This window comes from Saccopteryx leptura, chromosome 13, assembly GCF_036850995.1.
Source record: "Saccopteryx leptura isolate mSacLep1 chromosome 13, mSacLep1_pri_phased_curated, whole genome shotgun sequence".
NCBI classification, from domain to species: domain Eukaryota; kingdom Metazoa; phylum Chordata; class Mammalia; order Chiroptera; family Emballonuridae; genus Saccopteryx; species Saccopteryx leptura.
Window position 1 is genome coordinate 44690935 of NC_089515.1, and position 18173 is coordinate 44709107.

At 42.9% G+C, this 18173-nt stretch overlaps 1 protein-coding gene across 1 annotated transcript in view; it reads left to right on the forward strand.

Annotated features, from left to right (window-relative positions):
- Positions 1–18173, forward strand: part of AP3S2 (adaptor related protein complex 3 subunit sigma 2) — a 47530-nt gene that overhangs the window by 370 nt on the left and 28987 nt on the right. Inside the window, exons 2-4 of the mRNA XM_066355601.1 lie at positions 5308–5399; positions 5801–5912; positions 16791–16862. Of these exons, the coding sequence (XP_066211698.1) occupies positions 5308–5399; positions 5801–5912; positions 16791–16862 (276 nt within the window). The remainder of the gene's footprint in view (positions 1–5307; positions 5400–5800; positions 5913–16790; positions 16863–18173) is intronic.

An 18173-nucleotide genomic window follows, 5' to 3' on the forward strand; every position in this document is an offset into this window, starting at 1 on the left:
TTTTGTGACACTTCTTGCGTCTCAGGGTTCTGTGACAGTGAGGTGTGTGCCTCGTTGAGAACCTGAATGATTTAAGTCACTTGAATCTCACTGAAATTTAGTTTCACGAGGAGGAAGAAATATGCAGCTTCTTATCCTCTTTGCTTTAGCCAGAGAGTCTGGAAAAGTGCTTTCTGGGAATAATTTTGCTTCGTTGTTGAGTGGGACTGTTAAGTGACTGGAGACCCCTCATTCTGTAGACTTGGAGAGTCAGTTTAAAAGTGGGAAATGAGAACTATAAATGCTACCACGTGAGGGCTCAGTAAATGATAGTGTGAACTTGAATTTTCCAAAAGTGTTTCTCTGGAAAAGTACACACATCGTTTGCCTCCTATCTCCGAACATTTTATTTTTTCGTGGCTAGGTTTCAAAATGTTCCGTATTTCGTACGTAATTGGTGGACTGGTAAAACCGAAGAGGGGAAAGCCAAAATTTATGTTTAAGCCTTAACTCCACATTTTTATATCCTTGTACCTATTGACAAGTTAACAAACTTCTTTCAGACTTTATTTTCCCTTCTGTGAAGTAGAAATGAAGAAAACAGCTACCTTTTTTGTAGAATTTTTAAAGCTAGATAACATTTTATTAAATAATTATATCGAAGTAAAAATATTAGCATACGGTATAATTACTCAATTTATATTTGCTTATTGTGTGCATGAAATTTTCCTTCAGTTTTTTTTTTTTTTTTGTATTTTTCTGAAGCTGGAAACGGGGAGAGACAGACAGACTCCCGCATGCGCCGGACTGGGATCCACCCGGCATACCCACCAGGGGGCGACGCTCTGCCCACCAGGCGTCGCTCTGTTGTGACCAGAGCCACTCTAGCGCCTGGGGCAGAGGCCAAGGAGCCATCCCCAGGGCCCGGCCAACCTTGCTCCAATGGAGCCTCGCTGCGGGAGGGGAAGAGAGAGACAGAGAGGAAGGAGAGGGGGAGGGGTGGAGAAGCAGATGGGCGCTTCTCCTGTGTGCCCTGGTCGGAATCGAACCCGGGACTTCTGCACGCCAGGCCGACGCTCTACCACTGAGCAAACCGGCCAGGGCTTTCCTTCAGTTTTTAAATTTTATTTATGTTTAAAATTTTTACATTGATTTGAGAGAGAGAGGAAGGGGAGGAAGAGAGACAGAGAAGCATCAACTCATTGTTTCACTTAGTTGTTTCATTTAGTTGTGCACTCATTGCTTGTTTCTCATATGTGCCCTGACAGGTCGAACCCATGACCTCTGGTGCACTATTTTGATGCTTTAGCCACTGTTACCAGCCTCAGTTTTTAAAAGTGTTATTGAGATATGTCATATAGCAGTGTTTTTCAACCTGCAATCCATGAAAGAGTTGACCACCCTGTTCTTGTGAGTCATCTTCTTACAACACCAGGGTAGTTAACTCTTTTGCGGACTGGTGGTTGAAAAATACTGATGCATACCATACAATTCACCTATTTAAAATGTACAGTTCACTGGTTTTTAGTAGGGTCACAAAGTTAAGCAATCATTATCACAATTTTACAGTATTGTCATTACTCCCAAAAGAAACCCCTATCCATTAGGAGCCTTCTGCATTCCCCCTCATATCCCCCAGCCCTAGGCAACCACTAATCTACTTTCTCTCTCTAAATTTCCCTATTCTGGGCATTTCATATAAATGGAATCATATAAGATGTGCTCTTTTATGACTGACTTCTTTCACTTACTTCAGTATGGTTTCAGGACTTATCCATGCTGTAGTGTTTATCAGTTCTTCATCCCTTTTGTTGCCAAATTATATTTCATTGTATGGATGTAGGACATTTTGATTGTCCAGTCATCAGTTGATGTTTCCATCTATGGCTCTTGTGATTATGAACATTCATGTACTACAAATTTTTGTGTGGACAGGTGTGGTTTGTTTTTATTTTTTTTTTCTTTTCCAAGTGAGAGGAGGGCAGATAGACTCCTGCATGAGCCCTGACCGGAATCCACCTGGCAACTCCAGCCTGAGGCCGGTGCTCTGCACATCTGGGGACATGCTTGCAACTGAGCTATTTTTAGCACCTGAGGCAGATGTTCCACAGAGCCATCCCCAGTGCCTGGGGTAGATGCACTCAAACCAATCAAGCCATGGCTGTGGGAGGAGAAGAGAGAAAGAAAGGGGAGGGGGAGGGGTCGAGAAGCAGATAGTCACTTCTCTTGTGTACCCTGACTAGGAATTGAACCTAGGACATCCACATGCCGGGCCGACACTCTGCCACTGAGTGAACTGGCCAGGGCTGGACATGTGTTTTTTGTTTCTGTTGCTTTTTAGGACTAGAATTGTGCTTGGTCATGTGGTAACTTTATGGTGAACATTTTGAAGAACTGCCAAATTTCAAAGTAACTGAATCCTTTTACATTCCCGTTGGCACACTTCAATTTCTCCACCTCCCTAGTAACTTTTATTGTTTTGAATAAAGATGCTTTAGTGGGTGTAAAGTAGGGTTTTATTGTGGCTTTAATTTCCATTTCCCTAACAACTACTGATGTTGAGCATCTTTTCATGTTATTATTAACCATTTGTAGAATGGGTTTGAAGAACATAATATCTTTATAAGAACCATATTAGCTCGTGAATGAAAATTACCTTGAGGCCCTGGCCGGTTGGCTCAGTGGTAGAGCGTCGGCCTGGCGTGCAGAAGTCCCGGGTTCGATTCCCGGCCAGGGCACACAGAAGTGCCTATCTGCTTCTCCACCCCTCCCCCTCTCCTTCCTCTCTGTCTCTCTCTTCCCCTCCTGCAGCCCGCAGCCGAGGCTCCATTGGAGCAAAGTTTCCCCAGGAGCTGAGGATGGCTCTGTGGCCTCTGCCTCAGGCGCTAGAATGGCTCTGATTGCAGCAGAGCAATGCCCCAGATGGGCAGAGCATCGCTCCCTGGTGGGCATGCCGGGTGGATCCCGGTCTGGCGCATGCAGGAGTCTGTCTGACTGCCTCCCCTTTTCCAGCTTCAGAAAAATACAAAAAAAAAAAAAATTACCTTGAAAAATGCAGAGTACTGAAAGATATGAGGGATTATTAAAATAATTGAGGCCTATAAACAATTGATAGTTTACCTTTTTGTTGAATTAGAAATTAGGTAGCTTCACTATTTCGAACCACTTTCCCACTGGCTGCTGCCACTTCCCCTACTGTCAGATAAAAGGCTTTAGTTTGAAGTACATTTTTGTCCATTTTAAAAAGTGCTGATGCTTACTTAGCATGTTTTGTATTTCCGAGTACACAGTTAATTCTGGCATTTGTGAACTTCTTTAAATAGAAACCAGGAAAGTAGTGAATGATTTACTCGAACTTACAGAGGCCAGTGATTAGCACATTTTCATTCATCCATTCAGTAAATACTGAGAGCCAGTGTATACCCATGTTGATTCAGAGTTATGACAAATAAGTTCTCCGCAGTGACATTTTTTATGTTTTTTTTTAAACCTCTATTTCTGTTAAATGACTAACCATTTCAAGCCTAAATTTAATGCTGCAGAAAGAAAGGTATTCTGACCCTTAGGGCAAGTCCATTCTGAAGATTTTCTTTTTATTTTATTTCATTTTTTTTATTAAGTGAGAGGTGGGGAGGCAGAAACAGACTCCTGCATACACCCCAACCGGGATCCACCTGGCAAACCCCTACCTGGTGCTCTGCCAGGCTGGGCCGCAGCTCTGTTGCTCGGCAACCAAGCTATTTTAGCGCCTGAGGCTGAGGCCATGGAGCCATCCTTAGTGCCTGGGGCCAACTTTGCTCAAACCATTGGAGCCATGGCTGTGGGAGGAAAGAGAGATGTAGAGTGGAGGGAGGAGTGGAGAAGCAGATGGTCGCTGAGTGTGCCCTGACTGGGAATCGAACCTGGGACTTCCACACACCAGGCTAACACACTGACACTCTACTGCTGAGCCAACCAGCTAGGTCCTGAAGGTTTCTTAAGCTTTGCTACTTAAAGTATAGTCCCCAGACCAGCAGCATTGTTATTACCTAGAAGCTTGTTAGAAACAGTCTCAGGACTTACCCAGATGTACTAAATCAGAATCTGCATTTTAATAACATTTTCAGGTGATTTATTGAGATTTGAGAGCACTGTTCTAGAGCTTTTAATTTCTTCTGTAATGACTTGTTTCTCACTTCTTGGCCTTTTGGCTAAGATCAAGTGTAATGACTTGTTTCTCACTTGTTCTCACTCCATGATCCTTTTTTTTTAAAGATTTTATTTATTGATTTTAGAGAGAGAGGAGGGGGTGAGAGAGAGATCATAGTTGCTTCACTTTAGTTGTTCATTGATTGCTTCTCGTATGTGCCTTGCCCAGGCAAGCCAGGGGTTTCAAACTGGCGACCTCAGCGTTCCAGGTTGACATTTTATTCACTGTTTCACCACAGGTTAGGCCCTATGATCCTTTTCTTAACCATACTTATTATGACCCTTACATGTATAAATAGCAATCAAATGTGAGTTATCAAGAGATTCCATCACAGTTGAGCTTTCTCATATGTAGTAAATAAGAAAAAGTATTTGTAGCTCTGTGATTATTCAAAATTCTTACCGTACATAGAACTTTTTCTTTCTCAGTAGCACTTTGTTGATTACACAATATCATATGTAATACCTATATTACCAATAGAAAAGATGTCAAGTTCAGTTTTTTAGAACATGTACATGAACCATGACCAGGTGCCTCAGTGGACAGCACACCAGAGGTCATGGGTTCGACCCCACCAGTCAGGGCACGTAAGAGAAGCAATCAAAGAGTACACAACTAAGTGGACCAACTAAGTGAAATAATGAGCTGATGCCTCTCTCTCTCTCTCAAATCAATGGGAATAAAAATTTAAAACGTACATGATTACATCTTGACCTCTTTAAAGTGTTAAGACATATTGACATTGTTATTTACCTTAGCATAGATATTTTCTAGGGGAAGACAAAATATTTTAGGGCTATACCTTCTAGTTATTCTTTCACCTTGCTTGATGTCAATTCTTCTTTCATTGGTTATTAACTAAAGAAATAGCAGCTTACCTATAAGGACAAAAATGATTAGTGACTACATATCTATGTAAATATAAATACCCTCTGTTAATTCCTGTAACAGAGCCTTGTCCTCTTGTCCAGCTTTCCATAGGTTCCCCTTTTATTTTTTTCTCGTTTTTATCTTTTCTGGAAACTGATCCCAAACGTTCAGATCCTTCCCAGTTTGGAAGCACTCCTTCCCCTGTCCATCTCCATCCGTGAGATGTCTTTTCAGATGTCCCCGCTGATTCGCTTCTTTTTATTCCGTAGCCAGAAGAAATTCAACAGCAGATTGTTCGAGAGACCTTCCATCTAGTTCTCAAACGGGATGACAACATCTGTAACTTCTTGGAGGGTGGAAGGTAAATGACCAGCTTTCATCCCCCCCCCTTGGGTGGCCTTTCTTGTTATTGATTCTTGGGGCAGTACTCAAATGTCAGGTGGGTACCCAGTGCGACTTGAGCTGACCTTAGGGTGATCCGCCGAGGGAGAGACCTGATTCTGTTTGGAAGCTGTTGGACAGTTGGTTTCAGATGGTACTCACTGAGATGTTTGGTTCCTGGGGGGTGGGCAGAAGAAAAGGTGAGGTAAAGTAGCTTTAGGCACCACTGCCAAACCTGGTTGCTTTAACCTGGTGGAAATGGACCATTCTTTGGCCCGTCCTCTCCTTTTCTATTGGGTCTCTTCTCATTCCCTGCGACAGATTTCTCTTTGATGTGTTTCATTAAGATACAGGCATTTAAATGTTTCCTGTCTTCCACAGTTTGATTGGTGGCTCTGACTACAAACTGATTTATCGGCACTATGCTACCCTCTACTTTGTGTTTTGTGTGGATTCATCAGAGAGTGAACTTGGGATCTTGGACCTCATCCAGGTATGTGGTGGCAGCTAATGGGGGCAGCCACGCTAGAGAGTTTGCGCTGGGTTTTGAGTACCACCCGCACACCCTTTTGTCAGTCTCTTGACTGATATTGGTAAAAGTTGCCAGATGTCCAACAGATGGCGCTATAAGAAAGCTCCTTAGCAATCCTTACATACTTGTTAGAGCTTTTGGAGTCATTGGTTTCTACCCAGCCCTCTCGCTGCCCTTGGTTTTCGTGTTCAATTCTGCTACCATTTCCAATGCATATGTTCCCCCCACCACCAAAACACAGTGAACTCAGTTCTCCATGGACGCTGATCAGGTTGTCCCATAAATGTACCGAATTCCAACACTGTATCTGGAAATAGACACCAAACACAAGGCTAGGTAATCTGTCACCTGTGCTTCTGAATGTCTCTGGATCAGAGGTTCCCATGACTTCCTCCTTGGGTTTGATTAATTTGCTAAAGTACCTCACAGAACTCTGTAGAGAAACATTGTACTTATTAGATTACTGGCTTATCATGAAAGGACATCACACAGAACAGCTTGGTGGAAGAAATATGTAGAACGAGGTATGGGGACAGGGCACAGAGCTTGTGTGCCCTCTCTAGCAGACTACTGTACCCGGCTCTCCTGGTGTTCACCACCCTGGAAGCCCTCAGAACCCTGTCCTTCGGGTTTTTATGGAGCCTTCATTACATAGATACCATAGATACGGTTAATTAAATCACTGGCCATTGGTGATTAATTTAACCTCCACCCTCTCTCCTCTCCCAGTGGGGCCACTATAAGTTCCAAACCCTCTAATCACATGGTTGGTTCCCCTGGAAACCAGACCCCCATCATTAGGTGTTTTCCCAAAGTCACCTTAGTGGAAACTAATAGTTTCCTTTTCTTTCACTAGGTGCTGAGAGAAGTGATTATCCAAATTATACTCCTGAAATACTCATAACTTGCGATAGGAAGCATTTTTTTTTTTTCCAAGTGAGAGGAGGGGAAATAGACAGATTTCCGCATGCACCCACACCGGGATCCACCCAGCAACCCTTGTCTAGGGCCGACACTTGAACCAGTCGAGCCACTAGCTTCAGGAGGAGAAGAGGGAGAGAAGCAGAAGAGGGTGGGGGAGAGGAGCAGATAGTCCCCAGTGCTCTATCCACTGAGCCAACTGGGCAGGGCCAGGAAGCATTTTTATTTCATCATTTAGTGCATGTTTGTTTATTTAGCATAAACTATTTATTGTTGAAGAAATAATACTGTACATTTATGTGGTTCAGAATTCAAAAGGCACGCCAAAAGTAACAGTAACATATTTTTTCTTCCCCATCTCTAAGAAATGCAAAAGTATGTTTTAATGGGAAAAGAGCAGTAATGGGTTATTGGCTTTTCTAGCCTTAAGATAGCTTTAAGAATATATAATGTTTGCACATGAAATTATCTACCTAGAAAATCAAAAACAACTGGAAAACAATTACAACTAATATTGGAGTTCAGTAAGGGGACTGGATACATGTTTAGCATATAAAAATTACAGCTTTCTTTATGCAATAAGTTAGGAAACAATATTTTTTAAAAGGCCCACTTATGCCTGACCAGTGGTGGCGCAGTGGATAAAGCATCAACCTGGAGCACCGAGGTCGCCAGTTCAAAACCCCAGGCTTGCCTAGTCAAGGCACATAATGAGAAGCAACTATGTTTCTCCCCTTCTTCCCCCCCCCTTGCTCTGAAAGATAAATAAATTAAATAAATGCATTGCTTTCTTTAAAAAAAGGGGGGGGGGGAGGCCCGCTCACATAATCAGAAAGATCCATAAGCTACCCAAGAATAAATATAAATGTGTAAGGTTTATATGAAGAAAACTAAAACTCTACTGAAAATATTTTAAAAGAACAAAATAAATAAATAAAGCAGTCTTTACCTGTGAGAAAACTCATTAAAATGTTCATCCAGATTATAAATTACTGAAAACTCTGTTAGAGTCTCAGTAAGATTATTGTTGTTCTATAAATTATTTTTTTTGTGTGAAACATATTGTATATACAAAAAAGTATGCAAAACATGCTTATATAGTTTAAAGAATGCCAATAAAAAGAAACTATCCCTTAAAGTTCTTGTATGTCCCTCATTCACAGCATCCATCCTCAGACTCTTTACTTATCATTCCTTTGTTTCTCATTACGATTTTACTGTGTGATGTATATTCCTTAAAAGATAAAAAGTTAAGCACAGGCCCTGGCCAGGTAGGTCACCAGATAGGGCTTCATCTCAGCACACCATGGTCCTGGTTTTGATCCCTGTGCAGGGCACATACAAGAAACAACCAAGGACTACACAACAAAGTGGACCTAGTTGATGTCTATCTTCCTCTCCCCCTTCCCCTCCCCTCCCTTCCCCTCCCCTCCCTTCCTTTCCCCTCCCTTCCCCTCCCCTCCCCTCCCTTCCCCTCTCCTCCTTCCCTCCTTCCTTCCTCTCTCCCTCTCTCTTTCTCTCTCTCTCTCTCTCTCTCTCTGAAATCAATGCGGGGCGGCGGGGGGGGGGGGGGGGAGCTAAGCACACACCTGTATAAGGAAAGAGTAATTTGCCACTTTAGATAATGGCCAAGAGTTTTCAAGAGTCCCTTCTGGCCTGACCTGTGGTGGCGCAGTGGATAAAGCATCAACCTGGAACACTGAGGTTGCTGGTTCGAAACCCTGGGCTTGCCTGGTCAAGGCACATATGGGAGTTGATGCTTCTTGCTTCTCCCTCCTTCTCTCTTTCCTCTCTCTCTCTCTCTCTCTCATTCACTCTCCTCTCTAAAGTAAATAAATAAAATCTTAAAAACAAAAAAGTCCCTTCTGGGTGAGTCAGAGGTCAAGGTCATGTGAGTGAACCTGGAGTAACTTAGAATGCTTGGATATTTATAAAAAATTATAATTTTTTTCCTTTCATTGAGATATGAGTGACATATAACATTGTGCAAGCTTAAGGTTTGTTATACCTGATTTGACATATGTATATATTGCAAAATGATGACCACCATAGCATTATCTTTTTTTTTTTTTTTTTTTTGTATTTTTCTGAAGTTGAAAATGGGGAGGCAGTCAGACAGACTCCCGCATGCGCCCTACTGGTATCCACCCGGCATGCCCACCAGGGGGCTATGCTCTGCCCATCTGGAGCGTTGCTCTGTTGCAACCAGGGCCATTCTAGCACCTGAGGCAGAGGCCATGGAGCCATCCTCAGCACCCGGGCCACCTTTGCTCCAATGGAGCCTTGGCTGCGGGAGGGGAAGAGAGAGACAGAGAGGAAGGAGGGGGGGGGGGTGGAGAAGCAAATGGGCGCTTCTCCTATGTGCCCTGGCCGGGAATCGAACCCAGGTCCCCCGCACACCAGGCCGATGCTCTACCCCTGAGCCAACTGGCCAGGGCCAAGAATTATATTTTTTAATAAAAATGTGACACCCATGCAAGCTAGAATGCTAGCTGTTTGGTGAATATAAGGACCTAATATTAGAACAAGAAGTCTGTAAAGTCCCAAACTTCAAAAGTGACATTTTTTAAACTTCATCTTCTTACACTGAATATGTGAAGGACACTGCCATTCCTCTTGGTGTGTGGGTTTGTGATCTTGCCACTTCAGATTGAGCTGCTAGATTTCCAAATACTTCTTTCTGTTGTTCAGTCTTGCTATTTTCTTTATCAACTGAGCTACAGCCAGCTTCACCTTCATGCCTAATTCCCATTTATTTTCTGAATTTGACAGGTTGCTTTCAAAATTCAGTTGACCCTAGCCTGACCAGGCCATGGCTCAGTGGATAGAGGGTCAACCTGAGACTGAAGATCCAGGTTCGAAACCCTGAGGTCTCCAGCTTGAGTGCAGGGTCACCAGCTTGAGTGTGGGATCATTGACGTGACCCCATGGTTGCTGGCTTGAGCCCAAAGGTCACTGGCTTGAGTCCAAGGTCACTGGCTTGAGCGAGGGGTCACTGGCTCAGCTGGAGCCCCCCCCCCTCCATCAAGGCACATATAAGAAGCAATCAATGAAGAAATAAAGTGCTGCAGCTATGACTTGATGCTTCTCAGCTCTCTCCCTTCCTGCCTGTCTGTCCCTGTCTGTTCCACTCTCTTTCCCTCCCCCCCACTAAAAAAAAAAAAATTCAATTGACCCATATTTAAGCAGGCTTGGGTATTTTTGTTGTTGTTTTTTGCCTCGCCAAAAAGTTTTCTTTTCTTTTTTTCTCTTTGTTTAGCAAAGGGTGGATTCACAGCTGCTGATTTATAATAACTAAATGTGGTTATTCTCTCTGCCAAAGCTTTAGCTCAAAGGGCTGCCATTTGAGCTGTCATTGCTATGTATTCCTGGCAACCACATTGGGAACAGAATCTCCAGTAGCTGCAGCTACATCTTGTTGTTTTTGTTTTCAACCATTTCCTTTTCTCGCTGTTCCTGTCATGTCTCTGCCCTTGCCAACCTCCCAGCTAGAGCTTCTGGCGCATCCATTGCCATGATTCCGCCTCTGAAGAGAGGTGGGCTAGCAGTCCGGTGTCAGCTTTCGCTAAATCTTGTTAGTTTTTCCATTCCCTTCTTTCTCTTCTGAATTCTGCTTTCTGTGCCGCTCCTGCTGCTATCCCCTCATTTTGAGCAGGGACGAGATCTGATCCACAGTTTTCTTTGCTGCTGGATCATGATCTCTTCTGTTCCCTATTTCTGGATCGGGACTTTTTCCACTCCCTTCTTCTACTCCGATAGCACCTTTTATGAGACTGAGATCTTGAGTGACTTCTGCTTCATAACTTCCTTTGCATGTGTGTGTGTCCTCACCATTTTCAGATGAATTTAGTCACTCTTCCTTTATGAGGCGAACATTCTTTGTTTTATGTTGCTCAGAATTGTGTTTCTTAGGGTATTTAATTGTAATTTTTCCATTGGTTTGAGGGGAAGAGAGAAACAGAGAAGCATCAACTTGTTGTTTCACTTAATTATTCCGAGGATTTAATTTTAGATACATGTCTTATTTTGCTCTCTTAGTCTGCAGTATCTTCATTTCAGTCTCTTTGTGCATTAACATGTTCTTTGCCTCTGTTCTGACTCCTTTAGTTTCTTTTTGTTGATCTTGATCATGATCTTGAATAATGGTGTTTTGACTGCTCTTTAGTGATCTCTGTCTGGAGTTGTCTTTTCTGGAGCTATTCTGTCTCATTCTGTATCACTAGCCTATTTGAGAAGCCAATTGTTATGGACTAACTTGTGTCCCCTAAAATTCACACGTTGAAGCCATTAACCCCCGATGTGACTGTATTTGGGATGGGGCCTTTAAGGAAGTAGGTTAAACGAGATGATAAGGGTGGGGCCACATTGCCATACAACTGGTGTTCTTGTAAGACAAAAGACACCAGAGCTCGCTCTCTTTCCACATGCATGAACCAAGGAAAGGCCCTTCAAGGAGACAGGGAGAAAGCAGTTGTCAGTGAGCCTGGAGGAGAGCCCACATCAAAAACCGATTCTTTCAGACCTTGATCTGGAACTTCTAGCATCCAGCACTGTGAGAAAATAAATTTCTCTTGTTTAAGCTGTGCGGCCTGTGGTATTTTATTATGGCAGCCCAAGCTGACTAATACACTAATCTTAATTTCATTAACCCTCTTTAATGAAAGCAGCCCCTTGGCCCAGTGCTGCTGAGAAATACGGTCTGCCGCTCCTCACACAGGGCTGGGCATCATAGTCCAGAGTCCCAGCTACTGGGGCTTTCAATAATACCAGCCACCCAGAAGCTTCCCCCAGACTGACTGAATCTCCCATGACAGACCCAGATGGCACAAAAGAGGCCTCCCATTGCTGTATTAGTTTTTATTTTATATTTAGCTCATGAATAGCTGTAAGGTATTTTTATATCTGTATTGAGATGTGTAACTACCTTTATTTTATCCCCAAAGAGTACCCATTTGTCCCAATACTATTTATCAACTAGTTTCATCTTTCACACACCAATTTAAAATGCCACTTTTATCAAAAATTATGTTTCCTTTGTATGGAGGCCTTGTGCACAGTGAAGTGCTCCCAGCCCCAAACGTTCCAGGGCAGGGAAGAGGAGGGGACCTCTGTAATCGAAGGACAGGAAGAGGATTTTGGTGGTGCCAGCCATTGGGGGCTACATGAATGCTGGCACCAGGTATGGGAGCTACGAGTGTGGAGGCAACTTAGTGACAGGACCCTTCACAGTCTGCTATGACTGTCATGATCTGGGATCTTCCCAGAGCATCTGTAAGTATTGTACCCCAAATCAACTTTTTATTCTAATTTTCTCAAACTTCACAGCCCGAAGTGTTCGTGCTGTGCTTCACTGGTTACTTCAGTGGTGGCTTTCACTGCAGTTTGTCTGAAACAGCCTGCAGAATTTTAAGACAGTGGCAGTTTTTATTATCATTTACCTTTGAACTTGGTCTATTGAGATTCACAATAAGTGGAAAACAATTTTCAGAGAATATATTTTTGTTCAGAATTGTACAAAATTCTAAAGCCAGCATGTTCATCATTACAATAAAAGCCCACCTTTGCTTTTTATGGAAAGTAAATGATACTTTAGTTAAGGGACAGATAATGATGCATTTAAATCTACTTTTGTCTTCATCTACAGCACGTTTTGTGTGAATCTGAACCTTTTAACAAATTTCCAAGACTGGTTTATGCCTTTGACAGTAATGAAAATGATTTACTACATCCAGAAAAACAATCATATATTTTTATAATCATGTGAATGTTTCAGTAATCTGTCTTCTGTCCCATTGACTCATACTTTATTCCTATCTTAGTATTACACTATTTTAATTACTAAAGTTTTGCAATGACTTTTGATACCTAATAAGACCAGTCATTCCTTATTGTCATTGTATTTTCTTTTTTAAAAAAAATTCATTTTAGAGAAGGGGGGAGAGAGAGAGAAGGGGGAGGAGCAGGAAGCATCAACTCCCATATGTGCCTTGACCAGGCAAGCCAGGGTTTTGAACCGGCAACCTCAGTGTTTCCAGCTTTACCCACTGCGCCACCACAGGTCAGGCATGTCATTGTATTTTCAACGTATATTTTCACATTTTATATCCTATAAGAACTTTAGACTTTGTCAGTTTAGTTTCTGGTCAATTGCATTTGTTGTGAGCTTCCACACTTCTAGTTCTTCCTTCAAAACTATATAGAACATGAATATTAAAAGAATGTGTGTGTGTGTGTGTGTGTGTGTGTGTGTGTGTGACATATAAGGTCAGAGAGAACAGGAGAGGAAACAATAGCAAGGAATTCTTTTGAAAGCAGGAAAGAATATGAAAGCCTGGTAATTGCCTCAGCAAGCCCAAGGAAGCCACATCCCAGGCCAGCAATAGGGAAAGCTGACAGCCAACTTTACACCTGACAACCCTCAAACCGTCCAGAGCTGGTGGCCCAAACCCAGTGGCCTAGACCCTCACTGGGGTGTGGGTGTGGAGCAGGCAGGGAAGCTGTCTGAGAACCAGTTTGATCCCTATGTCCTTTCCCCATTTCTAGTTCTCTGGTTTGGGGGACACCAGATATAAGTGGACGTACACCTTGTGAATATTGTATACTGATGTTCCTGCCCTTTTCCTGCCACTCAGCTCCCAAATTTCTGGCAGCTTGTCTTTTACTCTTCAGGCAGGAGATCATAAAATTTCTTTGGGAAATCCAACCACCCTCAGGAAAAGGAAGAAAAAAAGCCCAAAGTAGGTAAAGGGGAGAATCCCCAACAAACAGCTATGATGGCAGAGCCTCCAATCAGCCTTTTATTCCTATGAATAAAAAGCCAAGGATAGGCCCTGGCCAGTTGGCTCAGCGGTGGAGCGTCGGCCTGGTGTGCGGGGAACCCGGGTTCGATTCCTGGCCAGGGCACATAGGAGAGGCGCCCATTTGCTTCTCCGCCCCCCCCCCTCCTTCCTCTCTGTCTCTCTCTTCCCCTCCTGCAGCTCGGGCTCCATTGGAGCAGGGATGGCCCGGGCGCTGGGGATGACTCCTTGGCCTCTGCCCCCGGGCGCTAGAGTGGCTCTGGTCACGGCGGAGCGATGCCCCGGAGGGCCCTCTAGTGGGCAGAGCGTTGCCCCTGGTGGGCGTGCCAGTGGATCCCGGTTGGGTGCATGCGGGTGTCTGTCTGACTGTCTCTCCCCGTTTCCAGCTTCAGAAAAATACAAAAAAAAAAAAAAAGCCAAGGATAATCAGACTACTCAGGAAAGCCTCTAACATGGAAGATACAGACTAAAATGAACAAACAGTAAAAATCAACCTAGAGGAAGTAGAAACTATAACAAAGAAAGGAAAGCAATAAGACAAACAAGCCCTTTAAACCACAGAGAAATAAAAGATGAACGAATGAGCTGCTAACTAAACAAACAAAACTCTTAGAAATTAAAAATCTGAGAGGAAAATGGGAGAGAAAAGACAAAAAGATAAGGAGGTGCTTGACTAGGTGGTGGTGCAGTGGATAGAGCGTTGGACTGGGATGTGGAGGACCCAGGTCTGAAACCCTAAGGTTGCCTGCTTGCGCATGGGCTTATCTGGCTTGAGCATGGGCTCACTGCAGGGGTCCCCAAACTTTTTACACAGGGGGCCAGTTCACTGTCCCTCAGACCGTTGGAGGGCTGCCACATACAGTGCTCCTCTCACTGACCACCAATGAAAGAGGTGCCCCTTCCGGAAGTGCAGCAGCGGGCCGGATAAATGTCCTCAGGGGGCCGCATGCAGCCCGCGGGCCGTAGTTTGGGGACGCCTGCTTGAGTGTGGGATCATAGAAGTGACCCCAAGGTCGCTGGCTTGAGCAGGGGATCACTCACTCTACAGTAGCCCCCTGGTCATACATATGAGAATGCAATCAATGAACAACTAAGGTGCCGCAATGAAGAACTGATTCTTCTCATCTCTCGTCTGTCTGCCCATATCTGTCCCTGTCTCTGACTCTCTCTCTGTCAAAAAAAAATATGAAGAGGTCCAATACCCCAGTATTAGCAGTTCCAAAAAAAAAAAAAAAGGTTAGGAACCTGGAAGGGAGGAAATTCTCAACCAAATTACAGTGGTACCTTGAGATACAAACAGACCAACATATGATTTTTTTTTTTTTTTTTTTTTAAGATACGAGCTGCGACTTGGTCCGTATTTTTGTTCGAGATTCTAGCGAAATTCTGAGATATGAGTAGTGATTTGGAAAGCTGCTGCTAGTTGGTGCACGGGTCCAGTATCAGCAGTTTGATATATAAGTTAACTGACTTACAAGCTCGGTTACAGAACAAATTACATTCATATCTCAAGGTACCACTGTATTTGATTGTTTTCCTAAACTGAAGAACTTTGAGTTGATGGGTTGCAAAGGCTCGCAAAGTGCCCAACACAGTGTTTGCAAATAAATCCATAATTATGTTACCTAGCCTGACCAGGCAGGGGTACAGTGGATGAGCATTGGCCTAAGATACTGAGGACCTAGGTTTGAAACCCCTATGTCACCAGCTTGAGCGCGGGTTGTTAGCTGGAGTGTGGGATCATAGACATGACCCCAAGGCTGCTGGCTTGAGCCCAAAGGTCACTGGCCCAGCTGGAGCCCCCCAGTCAAGGCACATATGAGAAAGCTATCATTGAACAACCAAGGTGCTGCAACTATGAGTTAATGCTTCTCATCTCCCTTCCTGTCCGTCTGCCCTTACTGTCCCTTTCTCTCTCTCGCACACGCTTCAAAAAAAGTTATCTATACAGTGAACTCATCAGTCACAGTTAAAGACGGAAAGAGTTAAAAATAATGCTGTTAAATTATTCTTTGTGTACCTAGAATTGCTGGATTGTAGAGTATTAGTAAGTTATGTCAAATAGTTTTCCAAAGTGGTTGGAAATATGACTTCCATTTATATCAGTTTACACCCAGTCCAGACTGAAAACAAGTGTCCTGTCTATAGGAGAGAGGATAAATTTTAGTATGAAATACTGTACAACAGTGAATGTGAACTAGCTTTTGTGTCAGTAAGTAACATGGAGGAATTCATAACCAGTGTTGAAAGAAAGAAGCCAGACAAGAGGAGTCAGTGTGTGTGACTCTGTGTAATTTCAGAGACAGGCACAACTTACCTGTGATTATAGGAGTCCGGGTAGGCTTACCTTTGGAGAGGGGGTGCTGTGTGAGGGGGCATGTAGGGGACTTCCAGCAAGCTGATAACGTCCCATTTCAGTATCCGTATGGTGGTTATATATGTTCATTCTGAAAATTCGTTAAACAGTAAAATGTACCTTTATCATTTGTACACCTTTCTGTTTAAATGTTATATTAAAAAGTTAAAATTGTAAACATGTTAATTAGGTTAATTCATGGAAAGGTGTTTTGAAATTAATTGAAATTAGGTGAAAACTGTTAAAGCTATAGTAGTTACAATGTTGTACATGGAGGCTTGGGGGAAGGATATAATATTATAATGAGTATTTCAGTTTGTTACTTTTTTATGTAAATTAGCTTCTTATAAAGGGAGAAAGAAAGCCACATGGGTCTGATGGTTGGTATACTAAAAACAAGATTTCCGTGTCCTAAATTGTCCCATCTGAATTGGGGTAAGTAGGTGATCGGCTCATGATGGTATTTTATTTTGTTTTGAGATTTACTGTAAGGTAAAAAGTATCATGATTACCTCTCTTACTTTTTTTTTTAATGTTGATTTTATTGATTTTAGAGAGGGCAAAGGAGAGAGCAGGAAAGAGACAGGAAGATCTGTTTCTGTATGTGCCCTGACCAGGAATCCAACCTGCAACCTCTGTGCTTAGGGACGATGCTTAACCAACCGAACTATCCCGCCAGGGCCCCCTTTACTTTCAAATGCAGTATTATTGAAGATGTGAATATTCCCTATTTCTGTTCTTTACCTATTTCTTTTTGTTTCCTAGGTTTTTGTGGAGACCCTGGATAAATGTTTTGAAAATGTCTGTGAATTGGATTTGATCTTCCATATGGATAAGGTACTTTCTCTCCCAAACCAGGGTTACTAGGAAACTAAGAGCCTCAGACATCTCTAGCCATCTCTACACTTTCATGGTCTTTCTTTTGTTACTCTGGAGATATTCCTAGAACTTGTTTTTATTTAATAACTTAAGTGTGATAGTTTTAGGGATATTGTGCTAAAATCTGTTACCAGTCTTAATACACAAAGATTACTATTGGCCTGTATCACGGTTCATCTTTGCAGACAGACTTCTTGGTAGGGGCAATGAAGTTACTAACTAGAATGACCGACTGTCAGGCTGAAAGTGAGATAAGTAGTTTTATGTTGATTATAAAATGACTTTCCCAGACAATAGTCCAGAGAGTGAAGCTTTGATGCAGAGACTCTGAGTTTGTAAAATTTATATTTTTCTATAGGAGTAATGCAATGACTAAGACATCAGTAACATGGTTTAAAGTCAGGTGATACTCTGAGGGGAAGCAGTGCTGTCTGGCAGAATTGAAGTAGTTCAAAGTACATGTTCTCCCAGTGTGTGGCTAGCGTAACCGACATGGCCGATGTCCTCACGTGCCAGATTAAAGATTCAACGTGGGAAAGAAGGTTAAGATTAAAGAAACTTTAATTAATTTAAAGCAATTTAATTTAAGATTAAAAGTTAAGATAAAGAAAATATGGAGGAAATGGCAGAATACCTTTTATAGGTCTTACTGTTATTATTTTAAGATGGTTTTCTTAAATTGTGGAATACAGGTGTTACCTTTGGGGTCACCACCTGGTTTCAAAGCGGATTCCTTTGAGGAGTCCACCTGTTGCTTTCCAGGCTGGAGATGAATCCACATCTCAAAGCATGGATTCCCTGATAGGTTTTACTAGGGAAAGGGGAAAGTCCCCATCAAGGGAGGAGAAAGCACAGGTACCCTGTCCTTCTGTTGTCCCCTGGAAAGGTGTGTCTGGCCCCTCTGCTATACTGACTTCTCCTGTCCCCTCTCCCAGTGCCCTCTCTTTCTGTCAGGCAGCTGTGAGAGACGCTTACTAGTGAGGAGATACTCCATCTCCCTGGACACCAGGCAGTCTGTATTTGGGTACCAGCTATTTGTAGAAGTAGTCTGAGAATGCCAGCTGCCCCAAACCTGAAACTTCTGGGGCCTTTGGGACTGGTTGACTTTATGTCCTTTGCATTTTATTATACAATTTAGAGTCAGCTTGTAAGTTACCCACACAGATACCCCATTGGAATTTTGATTGGAGTACTTTGAATCTTTAGATCACTTGAGGAAAATTTACGACTTACAATACCAAGTTTTATCCAATATCAACGTAATCCATT